The sequence below is a fragment of the Pteropus alecto genome, unplaced genomic scaffold (assembly GCF_000325575.1).
Source record: "Pteropus alecto unplaced genomic scaffold, ASM32557v1 scaffold12, whole genome shotgun sequence".
In the NCBI taxonomy this organism is placed as follows: domain Eukaryota; kingdom Metazoa; phylum Chordata; class Mammalia; order Chiroptera; family Pteropodidae; genus Pteropus; species Pteropus alecto.
Window position 1 is genome coordinate 7,978,688 of NW_006432669.1, and position 23,888 is coordinate 8,002,575.

The 23,888-nt window shown below is 36.4% G+C and overlaps 1 protein-coding gene across 4 annotated transcripts in view; it reads left to right on the plus strand.

Moving 5' to 3' along the window:
• The window catches only part of ARHGAP42 (Rho GTPase activating protein 42), a 229,064-nt gene extending 206,947 nt beyond the window's left edge, over window positions 1-22,117 (plus strand). For all 4 annotated transcript variants that reach the window (XM_006907501.3, XM_025043742.1, XM_025043741.1 and 1 more), the window contains 8 exons: window positions 2,391-2,496; window positions 4,515-4,674; window positions 5,906-6,050; window positions 7,318-7,698; window positions 8,077-8,233; window positions 10,343-10,405; window positions 16,271-16,350; window positions 16,805-22,117. In XM_006907501.3, coding sequence (XP_006907563.1) covers window positions 2,391-2,496; window positions 4,515-4,674; window positions 5,906-6,050; window positions 7,318-7,698; window positions 8,077-8,233; window positions 10,343-10,405; window positions 16,271-16,350; window positions 16,805-16,893 — 1,181 coding nt within the window. In that variant the 3' untranslated portion in view covers window positions 16,894-22,117. The remainder of the gene's footprint in view (window positions 1-2,390; window positions 2,497-4,514; window positions 4,675-5,905; window positions 6,051-7,317; window positions 7,699-8,076; window positions 8,234-10,342; window positions 10,406-16,270; window positions 16,351-16,804) is intronic.
• The last annotated feature ends 1,771 nt before the right edge of the window (window positions 22,118-23,888 follow it).

The window sequence follows — 23,888 nt, forward strand, 5'->3', positions numbered from 1 at the left end:
CTTAAGAAATCAATCTGATACTTAATAGCTTACAGTACAGTTTATAAACAGAGAAACTGCAGAACAACTAAAATATTTTGTCACTTAAAAAAGCCACATTGGAGTTATAGTCTGGTGTGATTAGAAACAGCCGTGAGGAATTATTCTAATTGCATTTTCCTTGATTGATGGATGTCAGTTCCTTAGAAGTGCAACTTTATAGTTAAATATTTAAGATTGCAAATAATGTACAGTCAATTATGCCACTACCATACACATACTCACATACTGTATTCCTAAGTCTGGAGAGAAGAATCAGATATTTTTGTCAGGTAACAGTCACTTCCATCAATCTCCTTTCCCTCATATTATATTTACATTGATGACCACATATCTATGTCATTTCTTTAGATCTGTGACTGTTAAAATGTGATGTGAATAGACAGGTTTAATTCAAAACTTGTGGAAAGGTAGGGAAGAGGTCAGTGAGAAATATGTAACCTGACAAGGTAGAAATATGTACTTTTAAAACATTGGGACCAAAATGCCAGGGTGCCATTTGAGCCTATTACAACGAATTGTAACAATTAGGAGTTAGCATTTCATTGTTAAAATGTATGAAGTGTGACTGTAATGGGTATTTTTCACAATCCAAGAAAGAAATCAGTTACATTATTTTATTACTATACATTGTAATGTCACAGAAAATATTGTCTGCTGAGAAAAATGTCAGATATAGTTGAGTGACCTTGTTTTTTAATCCTGCATACATGATTAACTGTATGATCTTGTAAATAGTTATATACTACTGTACTATTATGCTTTCTTGTGAAAGCTCTCCATTCTACATTAGAAAATATATAAGCTGACCTCTCATTTCAATGATTAGGAAATCGGGACCCAGAGTGGGCAAGATTTTGTCCAAGAACACTAGTAAATTCATGGTAATAGCAGGACTAAAAGACAGTTGTTGTTGTTGTTGTTGTTGTTGTTTTTTATCTTAGAACTCTTTCTTATAAAAAATATTTGTTTTATAACAAATGGCATTTGAGCCACTTAGCTAAAATGACTCAGTGAGCTGGTAGTTTTGATAACGAAAGTTTGGTTGCAAGATTTTTTCCTCCACTAATTCTGTGGTAAATAATCATATTATTCACTACCCTGATAATTAAAATGCATTCCTATCTATAAGAATTTACCTTTTGTCTGGGTCAAGATAATCCCATTTTCTAGACAGTAAATTAATAAAATTAGGTATTTAGTTTTAAGCAACAGAAATCCAGCTCAATAAGAAGGGGAGGTTATTTAGAGACTAAGAGGTGTCTCACAGAATTCCGTGACAGAGGAGTCAGGCCTTCCCTTGGCTTGCAACATGAACTGCAAAGTTGGGAATTGATGTTTCTCTCCCTACTCATTTTGGAGAGTCTGTCATCTCTGTTCTTTGCTGCATGTCTGCCTCATTCTTGTTTCCCTTTTCAGTCAGTTTGTCTTGGCTTTGGAACACATTTGCTCATATCATAGTTTTATATGATCTACTTTTTTATATATCTAGTAGACAGATCAGTTTTGGTAACTACATTCCAGCTTCTGGGAGAGAGCTGTGTTTGACCCAGGCTTTCCTCACCCCAAATAGTGTAGTACCCAGAAGAGATGGTGATCCCATAATATAAACCGTATGAGTTGGGCATTTTCCAGAGAAAGAGCTTGGTAGTGTGGGCAGTCACACCAGAATTCGTTTATTGCAGTAAAAGAATATTATTCTTGTTCTGAAGCTTTAGACATTTCTCTAGCAGACATGTCTGCATCTTAGCTTTTGCCTGGAAGACTAGACTTGCTGTAGATTTTTCACCTTTCAGATTTACTATTGTCAGCATGAGCTTAAAATCTACTAGGTTTCTGTTTACGCAATGATTTTGTGCTTCAGAAAAATAACTCCTGGATTTTTAATCTGTAAAATTTGGAAAGGAAATTTTATGTATTCCAAATGCTTCCTCTGATCTGCCAGAGTCACTTGGATCTTTCAGTGTGATAAAGTATATTATAGTGCCTGACACATTAGGCAGTCTTTAATAATTGCTGCGATCGCTCCCATTGCTGAAGGTTTGATTCTGTCTTGTAGCAAAACCAAACCAGGTGATGTGTTCTGGTTTTACGAAAGTATATAGTTCAGTGGCTAAGAGCATAGGTCTGGATTAGATAGACCTGGGCTCATTAACTTCTTTACTCACTAACTTCATGGCCACGGACATGTTACTCAGCCTCTCTCAGCCTTAGGGAATGATAGTGATGATACCACGTGAAGCAGTGCTTATAAGGCATAAGGGTAGGAGTGGTTATCATGATCGTTAATGTTTGCCTACACATTTGAATGCAATTAAAACGAGCATTTGCGATCTTTTTTTATGTTACAGAATCTGATGACCAAAACTATCGGGTAGAGGCTGTACATGCATTGGTGCACAAATTGCCAGAGAAAAACAGAGAGATGCTGGACATCTTAATAAAGCACCTGGTCAAGTAATTCTCTGACTCATATTGTTCACTTAACTACTTGTTCAAGTGCTGAAGTTAACCTTTTTCATGTCTTCTTAAAGTGTATGATGGTGCTGTGATGTTGCTTTTGTAATGAGAGTCCATAGAATGCGCTTAAAAAATGATTTGGCAGTTTATTTTTAAGATATATCTATATTTACATGTGTCTGTGCCTGTGTATATCTTTTTATATTTACAACATGAAAATAATTATATCCTTCACAACTGTGAAGCTAATGATTACATGTTAATTTAAAAATGTATGAAGGAGTTTATAGTTGTTTCCCTAATTCTTTTAGAAAAATTGTGAGCCCTAAGCTTGAAGACTGGTTCTCCAGACTACCAGGGTGATCAGGTTCTGCCAGGTCAAACTTCCACTCTAACATTAGGTTCCTTTTTTGGATTCATAGCATCTCTTGGTCTCTGAAGATTTTCTGACTCCAATGTTAGTTCATCCACGTATTTAAAAATCTCGATAGATAGATATTATATTAGTCAAGTTTCTCCAGAGAAACAGAATGAATAGGATGTTTGTGTGTGTATATGAACACATACATACACATATAGATATATATACGTGTGTGTGTGTGTGTGTGTGTGTGTGTTAGAGAGATGATCGATTGCAAGGAATTGGCTTACATGACTGGGAGATTGGTAAACCTAAAACCTGCAGGGCAATGTGGAGACCCAGAGAAGGGCTGATATTGCAGCTCAAATCTGAGGCAGCCTAGAGACAATTCCCTCTTCCTCAGGGGACCTTAGTCCTTTTCTCTTAAGACCTTCAGCTGATTGGACAAGGCCCACCCACGTTATGGAGGGTAACCTACTTTATTCACAGTCTACTGATTTAAATGTTAATCTCATGAAAAAAATACCTTCCCAGAAACATCTAGAATGTTTGACCAAATATGTGGGTACTGCGAGTGGCTTAGCAAATCTAACTGTAAAATTAATCATCACATATTTATCTAGAAATTGACACACATGCATACTCTTACACAATTAATCCAGCAGTCTCTTTGCCTTGCTGCTGGAAACAGAAGTCCAAATTCATATTTTAAACATATTTAAGAGTTCCCTTACCATCTCATTTAAATAGGAACATTTTCCATCTTGAATAAATGCCATGATTCACAACTAAGTGATTAATCCCTTCCTTGTTTGCTAGTAGTCACCCAACTTATGCTAATTTGAACTATGCACATTTGAAATAGTGCTGCATAACATATTAATAAATCTCAGCTTGTAGGCTTTGAGATGATAGCAATTGTGAATAAGTATGAATGAACGTGAATATAAAAATGGTGAAATAAGAATGAATCCACTAGGAATGACATCATTTCACGTTTACTGTTAACTATGACCCATAGCAACTCCTCTTTTTGCTAATGAACAAGGACTCATTATCCTTGGTCAGAATTAGTCTCGAATTATGTTTTTGAATTGTGTATAACCTGTTCGTGAAATTTAACTACAATGGATTTATTGGGCATTTTCTTCTCGTATTCAACTAGATTTCTAGTAAAGTCTTTTTAAATGTGCTTTTAAAAGTGAGCTGAGTGTCACGTAAAATGTTTTTGCTTAATTATCCAAAATATTAGATGAACACAAGCTTCATCCTTAATATGAGTATGTGTCATTTTGATAAAAGGGAATAGCAGGGCAGAGTATCTGACCATGAAAGAGTACTTAAAATTATTTTGCTCATTCTTCACCACCATTTCTGGCTTTTTTTCTTCTTTCTCTGTTATTTATTTACTGACTTTTTGAAGCTAATTTTGTAACATCTCTATTTTTTAAAGGTTTATTCAATCAAATAAAAAAACAGTTCATCATTTTTCCCACCCTGACCCACCTCTCACCTCTTAGAACTTGACTATTTAGAAAAATTAGCCTATAATGGAATATTTTACATTTTCTTCATGTCACAAATTTGGTAGATGAGAATATTTTATAATTATTAAACATTTAACTTAAGATATTACTGTTGCTGTTATTTGCAGAGTGTCACTACATAGCCAACAAAATCTCATGACTGTCTCAAACCTTGGTGTCATATTTGGCCCAACTTTAATGAGAGCACAAGAAGAAACTGTGGCTGCTATGATGAATATTAAATTTCAGAATATTGTGGTTGAAATTCTTATAGAACACTATGAAAAGGTAGGCTGAGTTTTCATGTGGAAATATCAAATTTTGTATCTTGCATTTGTATCATCTTGGTTTTGCATTTGTATTATTTTCAATGAACTCCACCTCATGATCTCAGATTCCTATAAAGTGTCGGTCTTGTATATTTTGTATAAATTACTTCTTTGTGAGGACTTTGATTTTTTTCTTGTTTAGTTCTAAGTGTTCCTCAAAATGCTCCAGGTAGATGGTTTTCTTTCCTTACACATCATTTACTTTTCAAGATTTTCTTCTTTTGCGTTTATGTAGTCAGGTTTTCTTGCTCATGTTCAGAGAATACTTTAGCATCATTTTTGTGGTTGTCTATTTTAACCTTTTTATCTCTCTGGAACTCAACTCTTATTTATACCACAGAAGTGATATTCTGAATAAAACAATAAAAAAGAAATCAGGGAACAGAGTCTTGAAGTCTTTTCGATATCCAGTCCCTAAGGACGATTTCTTTAAAAGAGTGAGATCTTAGAATAACTATGGAAATTGGAAATTGGGTAAGCTAACTTAATTGGGTTATTAAGCAGATTCAGCCCTTGCATGTCTAAACACTTGTGATACATTTGTGTCTGATCTAGTCCTTGTGAGAGAATGAACGTGCCTCTCTCCTTCCCCAGGTCCCTTTCTAGTGCCTGTGGAAGAATAACCTTAGTGTCTACAGTTGTAAGCTCCCTCACAACTCAAGAGCACATGGCTGCATCCTGTAGCTGTGCTTAGACCTCTCCCTGCAGCTTGTCACATTTTTTGACAGCTCAGAACCAACATGGCAGCACCTTCTCCTAAGAAACAAAGGGCCGTTCAACTGGAAGGAAAAATGCAGAATGAAACTCTTCTCCAAAGGCTACATTCAGCATAAAGGGGGAAAGAGAATACCACAATAAAAAAAAAATCAATGTGTCTTGACATAGACAGCTATTGGCTTTTGAAAGATTTCTTAAACTTACTGGGAAATCTTCTTACTGGGAAATTTCACTGTTGGGCAATGGGGTAGCACAAGAAAGAAAACCTAGAGAAGAAACGTCACTCAGTATAAATGGAAAAGAAAGTTATAATTGCCCTAGGATATTTATTTTTTGTATCGAGCATCTCTTAGCATGCAACTGATCAAGTAACATATAGTTCTAAGATTATTTAATAATTCTCAAAGTTTATTTTATGATGAAAATGGTCATTTCACCATTTTGTTGATCTTGGTCCATTTTTCTTCATGTAGATTTTTCATACTGCCCCAGACCCCAGCATTCCTCTTCCTCAGCCTCAGTCTCGATCTGGATCCCGAAGGACACGCGCAATCTGCCTCTCTACAGGCTCCCGGAAGCCCAGAGGGAGGTATACTCCGTGCTTGGCAGAACCCGATAGTAAGTGTGCTGGCCTTAGGGAGAAGCACTCTTCATTTTTTAATTCAGCCTCTCTACCTCTAATTAGGTAGAAATAGATGTTTTTACTGATGCCATCTCCCCAATCCCCCCCTCCACCCCCGCCCCAAACATTATTTATATGTTCTCTGTCAGTATAGTTGCAAGGTACCTTGAACAAGCAAATTCATTACTGCTACAAAAGAAAAATATTACTCTGCTCAATGCTTTTTTTTCTGCAGCTGTGATTAAGTACATCAGGTGCTACTTTGTAGCAGATTTTGTCCTATTGTCAAAGTGGTAGAGAAGAAAGCAGGAGAAAGTCTAGCTGAAGCAGTCATTTTCTTTCTTCTTTTCACATTATGTTCTTAAAGTATTATCTCTTGAGGATCAAAGTGTTTCAAAGAGAGAAAAAAGAAATAAAAGGAGAAACTACACCACACATTGTCACTAACTTACTATTCTGAGGCAAGCCCCAAGATGAAGAGATGGCAGCTTGAGCCCGTAGCATGTGTTAAACTGTGTCCATTTTCATGTTATTTTATATCTCTGAGCCCCCAATTTCTTTCACAATCAACATTTAATAGAAAACACCATTTTTTAAGTTTGGATATATTTGAACACTTTTTTTCCCCCCCTCTGATTTTTTTCTTATACCTTACTTTTGCGAACATTAAAAAATACACCCAGTTAAATAACCAGTTTCTTAGGTTCCTATATTCTTAGCAGGGAAAGGAAAAAGTTGTGTCTTTAAAAAATTACGAGCAGCTTGTAATTTGCAGCTGATATTTTATGGAGCCTTTGAATAAAGGACTCAGAGTAACTTATTCTGAGTTATAATCACCTAAGATCAGAAAAGTAAAAAAAATGCAAAAATATGTCTTTAGTAGTCCCTCTTTTTGTTGACTTTTTTGGGGGTGAGGATGGTAATATCAGCATGGAATCATTTCTCTTATGAGTCTTGTTTCAGAAGCAAATTTTATCTGAATCCAGGTCAGCCCACTCATGCTTCAAGAAGTAACATTATTTCATGTGGGCAGGATACATATAAAATCTCTCTTGAATAGTATTGAAAAAAATACATTCACCAAGTTCAAATGCATATTTTAAAGCCTTTCTTGAGGACTGAGTATAGTCCTTCAGTAAAGGCCCATCACTTCAGTGGGGTAAGGTGGCCACAGGCATGTGTAAATTGGAGAGCAGAAAGGTTTTGGTGGTACTGTTCTCAACAGAGAGCCACTGTTCTTTTCTCTCTCCTGCTCCTGCTCAGGTGACTCCTATAGCAGCAGCCCAGCCAGCACACCCATGGGGAGCATCGAGTCACTCTCCTCTCACTCCTCTGAACAAAACAGCACTACAAAGTCTGCTTCCTGCCAGCCCAGGGAGAAATCTGCAGGGATTCCTTGGATTGCATCCCCATCACCTTCCAATGGACAGAAAAGTCTTGGTCTCTGGACAACTAGTCCTGAATCCAGTTCTAGAGAAGATGCAACCAAAACAGATGCAGAATCAGATTGCCAGAGTGTTGCCTCTGTCACCAGCCCAGGGGACGTTTCCCCACCCATTGACCTGGCCAAGAAAGGGCCTCATGGGCTGTCGGGACTGAAAAGAGCCTCGGCTACGTTTCTCAGATCCATCTCTGCAGCCGAAGGTAAGCCAGAGTGGAGCCTTATGCAAGATGTCATTATCTCCGTGTCACTTGCCAGATTACTTAGCATGATTAAGCAGGGGAAAAGTTAATGGCAAAGGGACTAACAATGCTTATCTACTTTGTTCCTGAGCTAGGATTTTGCAAACTCTTGGGTACTGTGACTTTTTCTCTGGCTCTTTCCATCTCTGTGAGATGATGTCTTTGTAATTACTGTAGATTCTGATCTCCCTGAGTGATGGGTTGCTGTGCTTAAAGAACATTCTGTACCTTCTTATTTGGGCTCAGAGAAGAATGCTTCCTTTTGTTGTGTGCATGTACTGTGTTTTGCTATTATTTTGTCTAATAGCGCTTTGCCGTTTTCTTGGACTTTCTTTTTAGGAAACAAGAGCTACAGTGGTTCTGTTCAAAGCTTAACTTCCATAGGTTCCAAAGAGACACCTAAAGCCCCACCAAACCCAGACCTGCCTCCAAAAATGTGCAGGAGGTTAAGACTAGACACCTCCTCAAGCAATGGCTACCAGCGACCTGGCTCCATGTAAGTGAGAGACAGTTTGTGTTTGCTGTGTCTCCCAGGGGATAAATCGTGGTTGAGATGTCCAAAGGAACCCTTCAGACTCCCACAGCTACGTGCCTCATCTATGGAGTGGGTACAGTCAATTTCTGCAAGTGATGTGAAAATTAGAGTAGGCTTAGAATATATATATAAACAATCTCATGAGGAGGCACTTCAAGCACTTTTCTTAGAAGCAGAGCTATGGCTTAATTTAAGGACATGAATGTAGAAGTGTAATATAGTAGTTATGGGCTTTGAGACTAGAAGCCTTCCTATAAAAGCTAAACGTTGACTTCTCAGCTGGGGAGACCGCTGTGCCAGGCCCAGAACCCAGCCCCCGCTTCTCTCTGTTAGAAATACAACTGCTTTCTAGCTTGTGAAGGTTGGCTTTCTCTCCTCATCGTCATATGTCTCCTCTACCTGAGTGCTCACTGATTTAAACAAGCTCGTAGAGGCCATAATAGGCAAAAGGGAGCACTTCTAATCAGAAGAAATGACCTGGAAGTGTAAAGGCTGATAGGGTAAGGTACATAGACCTGAACAGATACAGAGTCAAAGAGGAGAAAAAGGGAACCTGGATAAACAGGTAAGCAATATCCAAAGAGGAAAAGTTTCTCTCCCTTTTAGTTTATTTTACTGACTTTTTCCGAGTATTTCTAAATCCTGTATTCACTCTTACTGAACATCTTTACATATGTTCTCTTTCAAGGCCCACACTATCCCTGTGCAGTAGGCAGTTTAAACCTCATTTTAGAGATAATGAGAAAAGACACTTAGAAAGTTTAGGGATTGCACTCTGAGTGTTTCATGTCAAATTTATTCAGTTAAAAAAATAAAATTCTAAAAAGTTTAAGGAACCAGTCCACATACACTCAGCTAGTAAATGGCAGAGCTGGGACTCCAACCCAGGTTCCTCGAACTCGAACTTGTGCTCTTTCTGTAATGCTATGCCCATTTTTTAATATGGTGGTATTTCTGATATTTAAATTTTCCTCACAAGTCCCGTAAGACATTTTACTAAGCTTGTTTCCATAGAAACAGCCTTAAATTCATTTGTTCCTCCTTTTCTTTGATAAAGACCTTTGGTTTCAGAGAGTGTTTAATATATATATCTCTCTCGGGCAGTTACCATGATATAGACAAGTATATTTACAAACCTGTCTACACCCTAGTGTGTATAGTTCTAGCCATTAAGGGAAATTAAATTTTAAGCCACTATGTCCTGGATGGTGGGAGAATAGAAACTCCATCCTTTGTAAGAGAAAGAGAAGAGCTTCTGTTTTGTGATTGTACTGATAGTTAAAGAAGAAATTAAAATGAGAGAGAGTATTTTCCGTGTTAGGGGTAAAGTGACCCTTGAGATTACCAAGTAGCTTGGCTCTGGAAGTTTGTAAGAGAAATAAGATAAATTTTTTAAATTGTGTTCAGAATATTATTCAAGGCATTTGATCTCTCTTCTAGGAAATATAGAAACTTTTCCAATTACCCAGGGTACCTTAGTTTTAATTTTTTTTCACTTTCTGCATAGTAGTCTTACCTCCTCACATAGACCATGCCCTTCCTCCCATGATTTGAAACAAAATTTGAGTCTCCAAATGTATTTATTGGCCATATTTTCAGAATTATCTCTTTCTACTTTACAGAAACTGTGTTCAAATATTTAAACATATATGAAACTATTTTAGAATTAGTTTGTCTTAGCTATCAGAATGAGCAATTCTTTTGTCATGTTGATTTGATTTTTCTCTGGTGGCCCACAGGAGCACAGGAGTCAATAGTATCGCTATCTGGAGCAAAAGAGGGAGAAAATGTTCCTTTTTAATGCTCTCGCAATTTTCTGACATAGAAAAAATGAGAATACTAAGATCCCCAGAGGAGGTAGCTGTATATTACAGATCCGATACTCCATGAGACCAGAGCTAAAACTTACTTCCACATTAAAGCTTAAAACAATTAAAATTCAGGTCAAATTTTAGGAACAGTTTTTTTAGCTAATCATTTTTTGTTTTAGTTAACTGATTACTCTGAATTTCACTTCGAACTAATGATTTTCTAATTTAATGAAATTTGCATTTTAAAATTATTTTTCAGTGTGGCAGCAAAAGCCCAACTGTTTGAAAACGTTGGTTCACTTAAGCCAGTTTCTTCTGGGCGGTAAGTCCTCAAAACTCTTAAAGTAAAAAATAAAATAGTGGTGAAATTGTTGCCTTGTGTTGGCAGTGCAGGTCGTCTGCACTGCAGCTCTGCAGCTCTGCCCCTCTGCCCCTCCGTTCTTCAGATGGTCAAATCCATGTGCCCTGTCCCTTCACAGGAAATGGTCCTGTCTGTAAACAGCATCTCCGTTTCAGTGATGCTTCATTTACTAAAATCTTTACAAAGAAAGGGTTCTAAACATGTTTTCTAAAAAACACAAGTTGCCATAACCGTTTGTTTGCATACCAAAGACTCCTTTGACGATAGTTTGTGGAAAATATTCGAAAGTATATTCTTAACTTAAAAGTTATGGAACTTTTTCTGGAAATATCTTTGTGAACATGCATTGAAAAAATATGCTTATTCCTAATGGCCACTGTGGTGCTATAGAGCTGAGTGCCCCAGGTTGCTCTGTTTTTTGGAGTACAATACTTCATTCTAGGTTGCCAGATTTTACCTTCCTCTCCATTGTTAAAAGGACACAGGTTGTTACATCTTGCTGCTGTTAATGTGCTGGCTCTAAGGTTCCTGCTTTCCTCTTTCCAAGTTCCAAATTGATTCTTTCTATCCGCTGTGGGCTTAGGTTTTTAATTTGAATATGTCTAAAATAATGGCATTTCTTAGTATTTTGATTTTTTTCTATATATTTTTACCACCAGCAACTAGTACAGGTGGGAGGCATTGAATAAATGCTTGTTATTGAAAGCAAATAATTGAGAGCACTTGAAGAACAAACTCTGATTTTTCCTTTGGATGTCCCAAGACAGTTTTGAGCTTCCCATGTCTGAATAATTGAGTCTGTGAAATAAAGGAATCACAGATAATTGAAGTATTAATATGTAGTTCTTTAAAAGTTATTCAACCATAGAATTCATTTCAACCTTATAGAAAGTATTTGGACTTAGCAAGAGTTTAAGCACCTACACAATTTTGGGCTTGTGCTAGTTGCCAGAGATAACAGTAACATTCAAACTCTTGTTTTTGTTGTTGTTGTTGTTTTCTTTTTTTCAAAGCCTAGACAGGCCTTTAGGTATTGGTGTTTTTAACTCCACAGAGTATAGCCATGTTGGTGTCTTTCTAGGACGTTGGTCAGTGCACTGCATTTATACAGCAGGTTCCAGAGTACTTGCATATATCTTACCTCTATCTGTGGCATCTTTACCTTCTTAACTCTTTATCAAGACATGATGGAAACTAGGCACCATGCATGTCAGAGCAATCATATCTCTGAAGCTGTCCTCATTTTTAGGCCTGAGTGTAGGGGATTTAACCTTGCTACTTCTGTCCAGCTATATAATTGAATTGCTCCACTAGATGGAGCCCGTTTATTAGGAAGCTCTAAACAATCTATTAAGAAAGAATGCAAGTATTGTAATCAAAGAGATAATCCCATGGAGCTTTAAGAAAGCAAGCTATTAATGAAGCAAATCAGAGTGCTGTCATATCATAAAGATATATTCAATTATTCAACAATCAACCTATGCATTTTTAATATGCTTTTACATTCTAAATACTACTCTAAATCAATTTTTAATGACTGTCAGCATAAACTTAGAGCTCACTCAGTGATACATTGAAAATTATGGTCTTTCTCTGTCAGCTAGTGCATAGCACTGTGGACCATGTTGTAACTTTTCACCAAGAGATTCTTGGTCCAGCACTTCCTAGTTGTGTAACTTTTGAGTTACATATTTAAGAAATCTATTGTCTTTATAAAATGAAGATCATAATTCTGATTTTGCCAAAGTGTTATAAATTTCAAAGACACAGCAATGTATTTGGTAAGTTCTCCATAGATGGTCTTTATAATAACAATTATTATTGTTATAACTTTTATTGAAACTGCTTGCTAAAGGTAGTCAAGCCTTAATTAATATATTAATGGTATTTAAATATTAACTTTTTAACAGTCACCTGATACTCCTTGGTACCGTTAAATACAACTGAACGATAGAAGTTGAAGGCATTTCAGTTACTACTCTACAATGCTTATTTCGTGTTCCTTTTAGAGAACTCGGAGTTGCCCTTGAATTAGACCTTGAACAATGCTAGAACCAGTAGTGGGTAATGGGAAGATATGTTTGTGAAAGAGACTGATTAGGAGATTTTAATGGATGGCCCGAGCAACAGAAAAGTCACGTCTCTGGAAGTCATTGCAGGCTCTGGGAGCCCTTGAGCAAATGGGCGATCTAATCGACGGTACACCTGAACTGATCATTCCGAGTAGCCTTTCTAGGGAGTTGTGAAGAGGAGAGAACAGTCAGCCATTTTGGATGGAACTGGTGAAATTTAAGGCCTAGGGAGATTTAAAAGGCCTTAATTAGTGCAGTAACAAAAGCATGACAGGCAATAAGGAGAATTTTATGGATAAGATCAGGATTGGGCAACTGCTTTGATACTGGGAGTGAAAGGCAGATAGATAAAGAAGATTCTAAGTCTGAGACTGAGGTCAGAAAGAATGGCAATTTAGCTTCTGGTCTCAGCTTGTGAGTATAGGAGGGAAAGAAAGTCCAGAACCTTTGAGGAGCCTGAACATGGAGAGGCACTTAGACATGTGAGCTGGAACCAGGAAAGAGCATGGAATTTGATGCCGTTAGAGAAATTTTTATGTGGCAGTTACTCTTCACATATGAAGTTGAGGCTTACTGAGTGAAAAGGAAAAATGACTGAGCATTGTTTGGTCTTTGGGGAATAGTTTTATTTAAGGGTCCAGTGAAGAAGAATGCAAAAAAAAATGATCAGGAGGAGAAGGTATAGTCAATGTGGCAGAAACTGCAAAAAAGTCAAGGAGATCATTAGAAGAAGACACTGGCTTTAACCTCTAAGATATATGTTACTTCTTGGGGATTTAAACAAATATCTGTGTGCATTTTTACTCCCTTCAGAAATGAAATTCTCAGCACACAGAAAGGATGAGTGTGTGTGTATGTGTGTGTGTGTGTGTGTGTTTATCACTGTTTGGTGGCCCTCCAGTAAACATTGTATCAGTTTCAATTGATGGATTCTTTAATTTGCTAATGATTAAGGTAAGCATTGCAAATTTTGCACACTGACCCTATCAAACCTTTGTAAGTCTACTGGTCAGCATCAAGCAGCATTTAGAATTAGGAATGGAGCTTGTGATCCGATCATCTTTTTTGGATGATGAATGTCATTACCTTATTCTCCCATGCAGTATGAAGCAGGATTTTCAAAATCTTTTTCGAAAAGATTAGAATCTTTTGAAGAGACTCAATAGGTGACAGGTACTTTTCACATCTTCTTCAAAACACCAAGGCATTAGCACCTAGAGAGAAAACTTCACTCTCACAGAAGTCTACATTAAATCATAAAAGCTCTCTGTTGAGTTAACACCTGTAGTTACAGAGCCCAGCAGAAGAAAATTATACCTGTCTAGACACATGCACGGATAATTGAAAAGTCATGACATATTTTTTGTACCGTGTGTTTTTGACACATTTAACAATGTCTGTTTATTTGGTGATATAATTATTCTACATGCCTTTTTCTACCATCTAATCTTATAAAATACTATAAAGAGAACTTTCATGTCTGAAATATTAATAAAAAGTTTAGTTGGCTTTTTTAAAGTGCAATTTCAAAAATTATATCTTTGCAAGGATTATTATATCTTAATAATTTCTGTAAGTCTGGAAATTGTTTCCTTCTGCATCTCTTAATTTATTTTAAGGACTCAAGGCAATAAGACTTCATGTTTATTGGAGGAAATTGTTAGAAAATTTGATTTTTTGGAAAACCTTTACATATTTACATCAGATATCAGATCAAATGATTATGTTTGAATAGAAAACTTATAAGAAAAACTAATATTTTTTTTCTATTTAAGAGTATCATCATCTGCTTCTTAGAAGTCTTTAAAACTTGATATCTTCTCCCGCCCGCCCGCACCATGTCAGCCAGTACATCCATGTGCATGCATACATGCATGAGTGCAGGCCTTGACTCATTCATTCTCCTTCCTTCTCTCTCTCTTTCCTTTGGTGTAAAGCCCTGTTCTTCTCTGGGTGCCTCCATTTCCTCAACTTTTCCTTAAAACATGTTTCATTGGAAAGTGAGCTAGTGATCATTCCCAAACCTGACAGCTGCAGGCTCCCCTAGCAAACTTTCTGAAAGTATAGCCTGAGACTCACCTCTTATGAAGTAGACTCTGGGGACAAGGCCAGAGTTATCCTCTATAAGCTTTCTAATCTTCAGATACCCACTTAGGAATCTTGGTTTAAGTGACCTAGCCTCATTCTGGAAGTATCAGAGATATGACTTAGGGCCTAGTTTCACCAAGGAAATGAAATAATGTAACATTACTGCTTTGAGAGAGCTCCAGATGGCAAATACTACTGATGCTTCTTTGCAAGTTAAGTACTGGGACCAAAGGGAGGAAAGACGTGGTGCCTCGAATCTTTAAAAGGGCTCATCACATAGAAAAAGTGCCCAGAGCATTTGCCATTTTTTTTAATTCACTTATTTAGGAAATTATTTACTGAATTACTGCTGGGCATCAGGTATCATTCCTGGAGGTTATATTCTAACTGGGAGAGAAGAATTACAGGTGTTAAGACCATGCAGACTTAGGAGAGTATGGGCAACCTAGGCAGCTGTTTTAGAGTGTGTGGTCAGGGAAGACGTGGCCTTCAGCAAAGCTCAGGAAATTTAAGATGAACTAGAAGTACATAGCCACGTGATAGTCAAGAGGAAAATATCTCAGAGGGCTCAGCTGGGCCTGAGGTGGAATGAGTTCCACACGTTTGAGGAGGAGCGTTAGATACTGACTCACCTGATTGGATATGGTGTGAAGCTAGAGTTGGAAACCAGTTGAAGGGTTGTTATCAGGAAAATAATGCAGCCATCAGAACCTTATCAAACTGTCCTCTGGCTGCTCTGTAGAGAATGGATTGCAAGGAGACAAAACAGGAAGTCTAGAGGATTTTAGGAAGTTAGGAAGCCATTCAGTGAGCCACAATTTAAAAGGTTTTGGCATGGGTTCTGGTGGAGGTAGGGCTGGTGAGGAGTTGGAGTTAGGAGGAGTTGCACATCTTACCAAGGTAAGGGTGTTGTGGAGTAAAGGTGACTTGACCGATGGCTTGGTTAGCAGCCTTGGGTGATGGCTTTTTAGTAGTGCCTCAGGTGTTTTCCAATACATACATCTCATATAAAACTCTGAAATTCTGGCTTTTCTTAAAAGACCAGAGTATCTGGCTATGTTGAGCCCAAATTCCCAGATGGTGCAGATATTGGGAGCTGAGCATTGGCTTTCCTTTTTAAAAGATGGGTATGCTCGATGGTTTGCAAAGCTTCTATCCGTCCTCATCATCTCCCTGTCAGTGAGTCTATTGTTGGTTGCTATTTATCATCAACTTATCCATCATGCCCACTTAACTCATTTACTATACCTTGTAGACCATTTAATTTTGGGATCTCACCTTTGGTACTCTGAAAAAATGAAAGCGGCAAAAAAATTTTTCAGGGACCTATGAACCTCTATATAGCATCCAAAACAGCCTGTTTACCAGCAATTTAATAATAGCATTCTTTAAAACCAACTTATGCTGTTTGTTAGCACTCAGGTGGTTACCTTTGGAGACATTGCCTAAAAATAGAAGAAGGGCTTTTGGTTTGCTGTCAGTATTCTCTGGTTACACACGTGTGTCCAGTTTGTGAAAACGCACTTAAGCACACTTACATGTGCACTTTATATATATTATACTCCAATTACAACTAAAAAGTAATATCACTTTTAAGAGTAGTTTGAAGCATAAATACTCAATTTGAGTGTTGTGGTTGTTAACAAATTGTCTTTTGTTCTTTTAGCCAAGCCAAAGCCATGTACTCCTGTAAAGCAGAGCACAGCCACGAGCTCTCCTTCCCACAGGGGGCGATATTTTCTAATGGTAAGTGTACCTACTCCCTTGGCTTAAGTGTATCATTATCATGGGGAGGGTGAAGGAAAAGTGTAGTGATAAGAGTCTAAAGCAGAAGCCGGGAGACTTAGAATCTAGTCCAGGCCCTGCCTCTCATAACCTGTACAAATGAACACGTCATATTCTTCTGGACTCCAGTTTCCTGGTCAGATACAAAGAGAGAGAGAGAGAGAGAAAGAGAGAGAGAGAGAGAGAGCGAGAGAGCGAGCAAGAGCGAGAGAGAGAATGTGTGTGTGTGTGTGTGTGTGAGAGAGATTGATTGATGGATTATATGAATGCAAAGGACATTTCCAGCTTTGAAATTGCTGACATTGTTTTGACAATTGAGTGGATGCATGCAATCTGATATGGATTTTTACCCATTTGTGTATATAATTATTTGAAGCTAGTGTTGATTGACATTATTATTTATTTTTTTTGTCAGTGTACCCATCAGTGGAACCAGGATGGTTGAAGGCAACTTATGAAGGCAAAACAGGACTAGTCCCAGAAAATTATGTTGTCTTCCTCTAATACTATTTAGGGATGGCAGTATCTTCATGGTATCCATGGTAACAGATAATAAGTGCTATGATTTTATCTGACACAGATATAGGGATCAGCCCACTAAATGAAAACAATTTCTATCATGTTCTACACCAGCAACTATGTAGCTCCCTATTAATGGAAAAAGAAAAAAGAGCTTGAATAGTTTGCCATTCTTTTTATTTTTTGGCTGGTTTCTTATTTAAAAATATCTTTCTTTCTCTTCGATAAGTGACTCTCCACAGTGTCTCTTCCCTAACAATTAAGAAATCTCAAATACTGTATTAAGTAATATACCCCAGAAATTTGAAAACCAGAAATCTGATATAGAGATTTTGAAATCTTCCCTTAACTGTCTGGCATTCTCTGAGGAACCTTGAAATCATTACTTAAAAATGTAATTTAAATTGTTCATTTATCTTTTTCCTTAAAAATATACTGTTTTTATATATGATTGTTTTGCTGGTCCTAAACATTTCAACGAAATAATTTTTTTTAAATGTAACTTTATTTTTATTTGTTTACCAGGTAGATGATAATATTCAAAAGCAATGATGTATATGATGTCTGTAAATGAAACCAAATTAAGTCATACACTGACCCACTGTAAACACTCCGTCCAGCATTCCAGAGACACCATTCATGAGCTTAGAGCAGGGATCAGCCAGCTTTTTCTGTAAAGGCCTGACAGTAAATATTTTGGTCTTTGCAAGCCCTGTAGCCTCCATAGCATTACTCAACCCTGCCATTGTAGCAGAAAGCCATACACAGTAAACATACACATGAGTGTGGCTGTGTGCCAATACACCTTTATTTATGGACCCTGATTTTGAAGATCACATAATTATCACAAGACACGAAATAGTCTTCGATGACTTTTTAAAATCTATCTTAAAATGTAAAAGCTGTTTTCAGCTGATGGACCATAGATTTGACTCATGGATCGTGGTTTGCCAACCCCTGGTTTAGAGGATGTTTAAAACTACCTTTATGACTTTCCGATTTTTATGAAATTTTACTACATTAACATATAAATATGGATAAATCATATGCACACATCTTCTGTCATTAACATTATAGTGGCATCATAAAAGTATAATTACAATAAGAGGAAAACAATATAAAAGTGCAGTATAAAGGCATGCAACTTAAAATACTGAAGTGACAAAGAATTTTATTAATACCTAATTTTGGCTAATGAGAAATTCTCTACAAATGATAAATATGTTGTTTTCAGACACTAGTAGTAAAGCTATGCCTTCTAAAGTCTATACTTAGTTGACACAGAATCTAAATGTAAAGGTAAAGGATTCTTAAATTATTTCGAAACACAAAATTTTAAATTGTTTTATCTTTAGTAGGAATAAAATTTGTATATGTTTTTTTGCTTGCCATTCAATTTACAGCCTTTATTAGGAATTTCACTGAATTTATAGAGCGTAGAAATAGATATTTACTACCCATTTATATATATCATCAGCATCTGGTCATGCATCAACCTTTATTTCTATTATTTCTATTTCAATAATATTGATATATTGTTTCTATAAATATTTGTATGTGGCAAAGAGTCTTCTCAAGATTCTAAAAAGCTGGCTACCTGCCATTTAACTGCCACAGTGCTGGCCCACTTTGTCATATTTTACTAGTTACTTCAGAGTTCTTCACTGTGCAGCACTCAGGTATTGACTGTATAAAACTTTTTATGTGATATTATAATCTATAATCTCAGTCTCTTCTACTTTAAATTAATGTTTCTCAAGTTAATAGATTATATGCTCACACATATACACACAACTATGCCTTGGAACATTTATGGTTTTAAAATTAAAAATGGAATAATAGATTAGAATTTAAAAGTAAAGGGAATAACAGTAGGCAGAGTCACAATGAGAAATAAACATCAGTACATTGGAATGGAAAATATTTAATATTATAAAAATTAATAATATAATGAAGAAATCTGCTAAACATTTCTTTTTCTTTTGCCTCCTGCTCTTGATCTATAATCACACTATAATCAGGTGTTGCTAGAGCTTCTTGATCTCTTGATCGTTGGTGGCCCTAACTAGTAATAATAGCATCGCTGATACCCTGACTACCCTCTGCTGGAACAGAAGGTTGTCTTTCCTGTGTACCAGTCTCTCGGTCTATATAACACCCGCTGTTTAAGCACCCTTGGCATCATCTGGCATCCTATGAGATTAGAATTTCTTAAATCAAAATCGATTTTCTTTCAAAGACCAACTTGACTCAAAAGAGAGATTCAGAATCATACTTCATTTGCTCTTGCATTAAGAAATCTCAACCTTCATTTTATTTTGATACAGATAAGAGTGTTCCTGACTCTAAGTTGTCTGTGAGCTAATTCTACTGATTCTCAGTCAGGAATTAAAACTTTTGATGAGTAGGGCATGGGTGTGAAGCCCAGCCCTCATCTCTCTGTGGTGAGGCGTATCTTGTGGCAGTACTTGTTGTAGTTCCTTTTTGGAAACAAGCTACAAAGTACTCACTTAATTTGTGTTTTTGTTTGAAGTTTTAATTTTACCGATTTGTTAGGATGGTCCTTTTTTCTTCATACTGATTACATGTGTAAGCAAGGCACAGCCATATACTGGAGGCAGACTAAAGCTACTTTTCCCTAGAAATAAATTTCCTGCAGATAAGACATGTGCTCAAAATCACACAGAATATTAATTACACAAGAAAATAATGCCAGTCATTGAAGAAAGATCACATTCAAAATTGTAACAGCATTTCAATAATGAAACTTTAGCTTTTTGGAGACAACATAAAGTTATGTTAGAATTGCCACATTCACACCTTCAAAACACACAATGTGGGCACCCTAATCACTGCTTACAGTATAATCAGTATGAGGATAAGACTGATGAGTTTCAGTCGTCTTGTGTGTTATGTGAAAATATCCCTGAGTACAAAACATTTATGTATTTAACAGATGACTCTTTTGTTGTACCATAATTCTACCAAGTTTAAAGAAACTGGTCAGTAAACTGAAGGCTTTTTCTGTTGTGTTATGTGAATATGTCTGAACAGTTAAATAATGTTTGTATTCCTGTAAAGTCTGTGAAGTTTGAGGAAGTGCCATGTCTCCTTGTTTGACGTGAGTGGTTTTGCTAATTGCATCGACACTCTCTGCTTTGTAATTTGAATGAGGGTAACCAGTTTTCTCCACAATGTCTTGATTGCTGGCTTTTTCAGTGATGGTGGAGGAAACAAAATGTACCTTATAATCAAGAACAATCCAGGATCCCAAGTAGGAAAAATAAAGATACAAAATGACTTTTATTGTATTCTTATTCTAGATACTTCATTTTATATACTGTGGTATGCCTTCTAAATTTCCCCTATGTCATAAGGAAGATAAACCTGGCATCATAATCTTGTGGAGGTAACACCCTGCTAACCTTACTCCCAGCCTCATTCTTCAGGTCTGTGTCTGACATGAGAAAGGATATCATCCACATGGATACTAGTGTAGAAGAATCCCGTACAGCCTTTCTTTAAACAATTTAAATTTGTAGTGAACCCCCCCAAATTATGTGTTCAGGATGCTTTCATTAGCATTTAAAACCCCAGTATAATTTATACTTTATTGACTGAAGTCAGTGGCAGACCAATTTAGGAACAGATTTTGTTCTTTGGTTCCATAATACATTTGTAATTTGCAGCTTTTACTCTGACCTAAAATCATTGAGCAGGACCCCAAAATCATATCTTCTGGTAAAGAAGAAAAGCAGACACTTGACAGTTGTCCAGAAGTTCTTTTCCTCTTGACTAGAAGTTTCTACCCACTTAGGATAGAAATTGCAGTTTAATTTTACCTCCTATTTTTTTTTTTAGCTGTCTACCAAAATCAGAACACTTTTTTACAAATGAGGTTAACCTTTCTGAATAGTCTATATCCTGGTTGTTCCCTGTTGATCCAAACATTGAATATGAAGTATTTATCAACTAGTCTCACATCTCGTGAACACATTCATTGTATATCCATCCATGGTTACTAATATGTTCTTACTTCAAATGTGCAGGTTCTACTTGGTAGTAACCTTGCACACTCAGGCTTATGAATGGACTTTTAGAGGATCAGATCAATAAATAGGATTGTTTACTTTTTATTTTTTTAAGGCAGCTGCATCTACTGTTTTAAATAAAGAGTCTCAAATAAGAATGTTGACAGCCCTCACAGCAAGTCATTGGCAGAAAACTGATCTGTATATTCTAGACCAATGTTTAAAGGCAGTTGTATGAGATAGGGAGCCCAATAGTTCTTCACTTCGCTCTCTGGCACTCATAGGAGTGATGCCAAGTTTAGAGGTGAATACTTCTTGGTGCTATAGGGAGAGATGGAGTCTGTGTGCTTACTGAGGAGTCCCAGAAGGCAGGGGCCATTTACATTATTAGAAACATAGATATCCTCCATCACCAAAGATGTTCATGTACATGGCTACATGAAGAACTTAACAGTTAGAGTGGAGCAGGGACTGAAAGTGCCAAGACCACCTTAATTATAAGACCACTTTCTCCCCTTTTGTATCATCTGCCATTTCTCAGCAGTGTTTTCCATGGTTTTTACCCTTCCAGAGTTGAAAGCATGCCAGCTTTGTCTTGAATCCAAGCAGACTTAAATTAAAATGTGCATTATTCTTTATATGGCAGCATGTTAGAGGTTTTATATCTGCCTCTGTATCTTCAGTCACCTTCTTTTGACAGAGCACATTGTACGTGATTTATGTTTAAAATCCAAGATATCACTACATATTGAGAGCTGTGATTTCAAGTCTTCTTGAACTCTGAGCTGAAACTTGCAAATAGGGAGTTTGTCAGGGAAGACGACTGTTTTTTTTTTTGAATTCAGAATCCTATTTATATACTGTTAAAATTTGAGGTACTATAGTTTATATAAAAGTTGAATATTTTGATACTATATTTCAGTACTAGGAATTTCTTTGCAGCCATTAACATGACAAATTAATAAATGATAAAAATGATTGTCAGTAAATTATCATATTGAATTTTTTGTTTATTTTGTAGTGTTTTTGTATTTATCTGCACTTTGTGTATTTATACACATACATACACAAACATGTAAATAACCTCATATTATTCCTAACCTAAATTGCCACAATATCTTTGATATATGTTTACATTGTATGTTAAATTACTTCAAAAAATAAATGATGTAAACACATTTTAATTTAGTCTTTGTACTTGAAGACTTACTGTGTTGGAGGGCAGCTGTGTTGATTCATATGGAGAAAAGGCAAGGTTTCAGGTTTTGTGGGTGGTCATTTTGGGAGTGAAAAATCATAGCAGAATTGATAACTTTTCTAACAGTTGGACTGTTTCCCAAGAAATTGGCATTATGAAAGATCAAAACAAATATGTTAATGTTGGTACCTATTAATAATGCAGGTGTCTGCAGGAGAAAGAAGTAAACAGGCTGTAAACAAAATAGCAAATATAACAGATATGCAGACTTACCTGAAAATATGCAAAAGTTTACAAGTGTTATGGAAGAAATATCAGCATTCAAATACCTCCCTAGATTTTTATTAATTTTGTGACTTGCTTGGTCACTATTTGACTTCTAGCTAAATTTTGCTTTTCTGTGTCCAAAAAAAAAAAAACCAGGCAAGTATTGTGTTGTTAAATTGATTGTTAGAAAGTAGCAAATCACCTAGCAAAAACTAAGAACTAAGCTTGACAGGTTAATAACAGGGCCATTGTGCATACAACCTGGTTTGCTCAAATGGATTGTAGTTTTTATCAGTATCAGAGGAGAAGCAATGAATTCAGGACATAAGACATGTTGAAATAAAAAGATTAATCTGAATAATTTCTAGTATGATTAAGTAGGAAAGAATTGTTAGAATAGGTATAGAGATCATTGTGGGACAGTTACTGTTTGAGAATGTTGAATTAGAAGGAATTAACCTAGATAAAACTCCTTATAACTACTATTTTAGAAATAATAAAAACAAACTAGTTCCCAAGAGCCAAAGCTGGAATGATTTGAGCAACAAAATAATGTAGCAGTGGATGATTGGATTATAACCCAAAGTGTAAAATACTTAGGAATCCATAATGCTATAAATGACAAATTTCATTTATATAAATAAATGTAAAATATGGGAGAGGATACAGATATTCTTTAGAGAAGAATTTCAAGTAAGTACTGGAATTGCATTACTCTTTTCCCCTAGGGCAGCTAGAGTTTAACCCTTCTCCACTGGAAGATGGGCTTGGTAACTAACTTCAAAAAACAGATTGCAGAAAACTATCGTAACTTCACAGGGGAGAAGCCTGGTTGACACTATCTTAAGTGGTAAAAATTAACAGTGGTATCATGTGATGGATTGACTTGTAACTCATAATATGATGTGATAGAAGAGCATATCACCTCTGTGATTTTCTTTCCCAAAACTCATAACTCCAATCTAATCATAAGAAAAACATCAGACATACCCTTATGGGAGACGTTCTACAGGACAAATAGTAGGCCAGCACCTCTCAAGCCTTACAAGCTCATGAAAAATAGGAAAATACTAAGAAACTGTCACAGATCAGAGGAGACTTGGGAGACCAGACAGATAAGTGCAAAGTGGACCCCTGAATTGGATCCTGGAAAGGAAAGAAGATATAGATGGAAAAACTGGTGATGTCCAAGTAAAATCTAAAGTTTAATTAACAGTGAAAAAATTAAAACAAAAAGTAGCCACAAGGTAGTGACATGAACTGGGGAAACTTTCTTTACTTTCTTTTTCTTTTTTATTTTTTTTTTGTAATTTAAATTGTTTTAATTCAAGTCTTAAATGTTTTCTCTTGTTTCCCCACTGAATTGAGATCTGTGTCAGACATGTTGCCCATTCATCGCTGAGTCCCAGGCACTAGGTCAGAGTTTGGTATATAGTAGGGTCAGCCCATTTCATTAAATGAATAAATTCATTAACAAAGGAACG